We start from the raw sequence: 6,000 nt of genomic DNA, 5'->3' as shown, positions 1-6,000 counted from the left end.
AAGTTTTCAAAAATGTAAATTGTACACAATGCTAATTCTGACTAGAAAGTAACAACTACATATTGAAACTGAGGTCAAATTGCTAAAACACATCTAATTAAAAATTTTTATACCAAAAAGTAGTAGACTTTCACTACCTTAGTTATAAGATGAAAATTCTATTAAATTATTAAGATGAGGATAAGAGTTGCATCACACAATTGCATATTATGTATCATTATAAGTAAAATTCCAAAATAATTTTGGTTTTACATATGTCCCTATTTTCAGTTAGGGACAAGAAATGCCTTGTAATGTTTGGATTCATAGTTTTGAGGAATACTATTTTTAAAACCCAATAAATAAAATATAGAATGCACCTTGATGATAGGTTCCTAAAAGCAGCCACATCGAGGTAAAATGCTTGCTACTTAATCCATTTTATGATAAGCTATCAATACAAGATATAAATTGATACGCTCTTTTTCATTACTTCATTTGTTTTCATGCAACGCAATATGTGGCTAAAATTCTAAGTTATTTGTGAAGTTGGGGGTATGATTAAAAAGCAGAGCATTTCTTTGGTAAATCAATTTGCATGCATAAATTGAACTTTCATTTCAGCTTTTGGGAATATTTAAATGACTCGAATTTAAAAAGCAGAAATAACTTTATTAGTTTATTACATATCACGATCAAACTTTTCTTCCGTGTTTAACATATTTAGTGAAAGAAAAATGTCTCTACTGCTAAAACCTAATTGGTCCAGCAACTGCCAGTAGGCATCAAATAGTCCACGCAATCTCTCTTCTATCTCGAGTTTCCATGTAAGCATGGGTCTATTTCTAGGCTCTTTATTCTATGTTACTGATCTATTTTTCTATCCTCTTGCCAATATTTAATAATTACAATAATTACTATAACCTCGTGAATCTTGAATTCTGATAGGTAATTTCCCCCCACTTCTCCAGAAGTGTCTTAACTATTCTTGGCACCTTGCAAAAGTTTGAATTTTTTGATTTAGCTTGTCAAATAAAAACTCTGTTGGGACTTTAATTAGAATTTAAATGAATTTATAGGTGAATTTGAGAGGAACGAATATCTTGGCAATGTTTAGTCTTCCCACCTATGAACTTGGTATAATCTCTACACTTGTTTAGCTTTTGTTTGTTGTCGTTGCACTTTAGTCTCCAGTATTCCTGAATTATCTTGGGATTTCTCTCAATAATTTTAATACTTTCTCATTCATCGGTGATTTTGACTAGCCACCAATGCTGTCTGGCAAATTTTACTCAGCTTGGAAGTCTCAGTTCAAATGCCACCTCCTCCGTGAAGCCTTCCCCATTTGCTTTTGTGACTCAGAGTATTTTTGTATATAATTGCAAAAGCAAGTATTAACTGATTGCTTACGATATGCCAGAGCATTGTGTTAAGCACTCTCTGAGCATTAACTTACATAATCTTTAAAGCAACCTTTTGAAATCATAGTTGGTGTTATTATCTCCATTTACGAAAAAAATAAGCTCAGAAAGGGCAACTTGTCTAAGGCACACAGCCAGGATGCCATAGGGCCAAGCAGCCTGGCTCCAGAGCCCATGTCCTAATTATGTTATACTCCCTTTCAAGCAGTTGTATTATTGTACTGAAATGGTGTACATGCATTCATTCATACATCCCAGGGAAAAAGTTGTTTTGCGTGCACACACTGGATCAGGCACTGTAAAAGGTGCGAGTTGAACATATGGTGTTGAATAAAAGACATTAAATAAAAATTACACCAATGAATATGTAGGCACAACTAGTGCTGAGTGCCCTGGGATGGGGCAGGGGAACCCAGGGTTAGATAATTGAGAATTACAAAGGGGAGAGGGCATAAGGCAGGCAGATGCAGGAAGGCTCTGGGGGAATATGTGTCCTTAAGTGGAAGTCACAGGAAGAGTCACGAACTTGATTAGGAAATGTGGAGTTTTAGGGCCTGAGGTACCCAGGTTGGAAAATGTCGGAAATGTGGAGCTCTGGGACTCCCGCACATGGCTGGGTTGAAGACAGAGGGTGGTAATTACTAAGAAGCAGGCTGTGGTTAAAACTCAAGCAGAGTTAAGAATCCCCAAAAGAAAGCTGCAGAATAAGAAGACAAGCAGGCAGAGGAGGAGAAGGGAGGAAAGAAAAAAGGGACAGACGTTGGTGGCCGTGTCTGCATCCTTGGACCTCCAGCACCTACAACAGGGCTCAGCACAGAATTGGTGCTCAGTGCGCGTTCGCAGGAGTTCTGCCAAATGAATGAACGACGCTGTGTGGTCTTGGTTAAGTCCCTTCCTCGCTGGATCCCCGTTTTTCTCAGTAAAATATCTGCTTGGGTCAGGCGGGCAGCGGGCTTCTGAGACCCACCAAAGTCGTTGAGCCCGTCGGCGGGTTGCGCGGGTGTCCGCTGGAGGGCAGAAGGCGCTCAGATTGCGGAGGACAGTGGCCTCGCCTCCTCTGTGATTGCCCAAGAGCGCCCGGGAAGCCCGGGGTGGGAGGGGACACGCGCGGGGTAAGGGGTCCTGTGGCCAGAGCAGCACGGACGCGGCGGAGAAGCCAGGAGTGACTCGGGAACGGGGGCCCCGCGGTACCGAGGGTGCGGGGCGTGGTCATCACCTCTGCTAGAGACCCCTCCGGAATGCGGGTGCGAGGGGAGGTAGTAATGAGGCGAAAAGGAGCGAGAGATTCGGGAGATAGATCCGAAAGACCGAGAGGCCGGTGGGGACTTTCAGCTGGGACCCCTGCAGGGCCCAGGAAGGGCAGGTGCGGACACAGAAGGGGGCCCACATGGCAAAGCAGGCAGAATGAATGACCGATCACGTCCCGTCTGGCAGCCCCGGGCATGCCTCTGTCCAGGACAGTTAGGAAAGGCTTGGAGAGTCATGAGGTGCCTGGGCCCCAGTCGCTCCTGGTGGGCCGGTCTCAAAGCGCCGGAATCCGCAGGAGCCTCCTGCAGCCGCCGGGTGGCAGAGTTGGGGGTAGGCGCGCCCCACCGACCCCGCCCAGGGCCCGCGGGGAGGCCCCACCGGGGGGGGGCGGAGTTGCCGCTGTTCCCCCCCCCCCCGCATCCACGGGGACTGTGGCCCCTTCTTAAGCCCGCGGAGCCTCTGGCTGCCCCTCACTCGCCTCTCCAGTCGGTCTCCCTCCCGCGCGATGGCCTCGGCACTGAGCTATGTCTCCAAGTTCAAGTCCTTCGCGATCTTGTTCGTCACCCCGCTACTGCTGCTGCCACTCATCATTCTGATGCCCGCCAAGGTCAGTTGCCTCTCCCGGCAGCCCCGTGGACTCCAGGCGCCTGGTCCCAGCAGCGGGCACCGAACCCAGGAGCACTGAGTTGGAGTGCACAGACTCCCGGGTGGGCACAGCTCTCCTGGGGGCGCGCGCACTTGGGAGCTCCGGGTGCCAGATGGTAGGTGCCCTGTGAAGAATTCCGAGGGGCACGGAGACCCGAGGCGCACCGACCTTGGGGTTCACAGATCCCAGGGTGCAAGAACTGTCCCAACAAGCACAGAAACGTAGATGTTAGCTCAGATCTCGGCCACACAGCACATCCATAGGCTCAGCCCGGGGCGCAGACTCTCCCTAGAGTGCATAATCTCATTCCCTCTCCCTCTCACCCACCCTAATACCACCCATGCTGACAGAGCCTGGGCGCTCGTCTTTTCCCCCTTCTGGCTCCAGCCTCTTCCATTAGCGATTGGGGACTTCGCAGCTATAGGTGGCTCCCGGTCAGTTAGGGACCTACAGAAAAAAATCATCACCTAAGTGGATTCTGAGTGCTGTTTTGCCACTCTCTGGCCCTTCTCTGAGCCTTGGTTTCCCTACTTATGGTCCACATTTCTATCCATCTCTGAAACCTAGGAAGCCACAGCTGAGTCAAAATCCTGCTCCAGCTGAAAAGCAGGTCAGGATTGGCCTGCTTCGCTCACTGCCTGCTGTGGCTGTGGCAGGAGGCAGACATGTTCCCAGGACTCACGCCTTGGGTGGCACCATCCAGGGCTGCAGGGAAGCGGTGTCCCATGCCCTGGCCTCCCACTGCTTCTGGGAGGGAGGCAGAGAATGAATGGCCTTGGCCACGGGGTGGAGGCGGTGCTGGGAGCCCTGGCCCAGGCTGTGCGGGGCTGTGTGAAGCCTATTTGGCAAAGGCCCGAGGCCTTTGAAGCCTTTTGTGGCTGCTGGCTGCTCCTTCCTCATTCCCTCTTTCAGCCCTTTCACTCTAAGCCCAGACAGGAAACCCCTGGCTTGCCCCCCACCTCCCAGGCAGGTTTGGCAAACAGAGGAGCTCTTTAGGGGATACTCTGGGGGCAGTCCTGGAGGAGCGGGGTTGTACAGGGGTATCAGAAAGCCAACTCTGCGAGAGAACTGGACTTCTTCTATTCACTCATCTTTGTGATTTTAGCAAAGCCCCTGCATTTTTCTGGGCCTTGATGTTCTCATCTGTACAATGGGGCAAGGTAGTTTGGTTCTGATATTTTATGGTTTTGGGTGCCCAAAGGAGTGATACTGGTTCCTAGGATGTGGAAGGGGGAGGCTGAGAGGAACATTTGGGTGGGCTGAGCACAGGCGCTGCATGGGCCAAGGACAGCAGATCCAACTGCGATGGCCCTTCAGTTGCCATACCAACTGTGAGCAGCCACTCTTCCTCTGTAGAAAGAAATTTGGGGCTGTTATTGTCTGTGGGAGGGAGCCAGGCAGGAGAGCTGTGATTTTGGTTCTGGCGGGGTGGGGGTAGGGTGGGGGGTGCGGGGAGTGATGTTCCCCGGAATAATTATAGTAGCTTGGCTGAACTTCCTGTTCCAGGAGCGTATGACTGAGACCCCACTCCTACCCTGGCCCCACCCCCACCCCCACGCACACAGATGGCCCTGGGCTGGGACCCCCAACTCAGGGTGTATATACATGTCATTAACCTGCCCTGGGAGTTAGGATCGGGTGAGGGAAGAGACGACATCGGTGAAAGTCCTTCCAAAGGCTGCCTTCACGTGCTTTCCCTCCCACTGGGGCAGGTGACGGGGAGCCTGGACGCCTGTCTTGGTGTTTTCTCCCTTTGTGCCTCTGTTTAGTCACCACTGACGAGCTCCCTGACCCTGGCCCCCAACCCCCAAAGCCACATCATTGTGCCAGGACACCCGGAGATATTGGCATGGGGCAGAGCTACGGGGAGGCCAGGGAAAGCTTGGCAGCCTAGCTGGTGCTGTCCAAGTGGGACAGTGACTCAGTGCACGCCACCCTCTGCCGGGGCCCTGGCCCCTCTCCTGCAGGCTTCCTTCTTTTCTTCCTCCACGCCACCTTGCTTCATCCCTGGCTTCATCTCTGCTCCACTTTTTCTACCCTTTCTCTGAGGACTTTTTATTTTTAAATAGCTTTTTAATGATATATTTTTTTGTATCATTTATTTTATTAAATTTGTTTTCAAAATCTTATTTTTAAAGTCTGTAAAGTATAAAGTAATAATGAAAATACTCTCAATTGCCATAATTTACTAAATTTTGATGGCCTTCTCTCCAGAAATCAATCTCATCTCTTCTCTTCTCTTCTCTTCTCTTCTCTTCTCTTCTCTTCTCTTCTCTTCTCTTCTCTTCTCCTCTCCTCTCCTCTCCTCTCCTCTCCTCTCCTCTCCTCTCCTCTCCTCTCCTCTTTTCATCTCTTCTCTTTCTATCTGGCTACACACACACACACACACACACACACACAGTATGTTCTCTTACCTACATTGTTTTTCACTAAGCAACATGTCATGGCCACCCTTGTTAATAATTATACGTGTGCATTTAGCATGTATTTATTGAGCCCCACTATGTGCTAGATGCTGATTTTTCATTCCCATTGTCCACTTCTAGCTTGGCTTTAAGTGCTTTTCCAGCCACATTCCAGCTTCACAGAAATGTTCTGAACCTACCTACAGGGAGCCGGGCTCCTCTCTGCAGGTAGAATCTACCTCATTCTGCACAGTTGCCACCTGCTCCTCAGATGGGTCTGACAAATCCTGCTCTCTCCACT

The 6,000-nt window shown here is 49.3% G+C and overlaps 1 protein-coding gene across 3 annotated transcripts in view; it reads left to right on the top strand.

Moving 5' to 3' along the window:
* Positions 1 to 3,116: 3,116 nt before the first annotated feature.
* Positions 3,117 to 6,000, top strand: part of SLC13A5 (solute carrier family 13 member 5) — a 28,235-nt gene continuing 25,351 nt past the window's right edge. For 2 of the 3 annotated variants that reach the window (XM_033089844.1, XM_033089846.1), the window contains exon 1: positions 3,117 to 3,255. In XM_033089844.1, coding sequence (XP_032945735.1) covers positions 3,154 to 3,255 — 102 coding nt within the window. In that variant the 5' untranslated portion in view covers positions 3,117 to 3,153. Of the gene's footprint in view, positions 3,256 to 3,283; positions 3,410 to 6,000 lie in introns of those variants that run through there. The other variant, XM_033089845.1, reaches the window with a different exon arrangement.

This window comes from Rhinolophus ferrumequinum, chromosome 21, assembly GCF_004115265.2.
Source record: "Rhinolophus ferrumequinum isolate MPI-CBG mRhiFer1 chromosome 21, mRhiFer1_v1.p, whole genome shotgun sequence".
Classification (NCBI taxonomy): domain Eukaryota; kingdom Metazoa; phylum Chordata; class Mammalia; order Chiroptera; family Rhinolophidae; genus Rhinolophus; species Rhinolophus ferrumequinum.
Note: the sequence above shows the minus strand (reverse complement) of the source record. Positions and strands in the feature narration are given on the sequence as shown.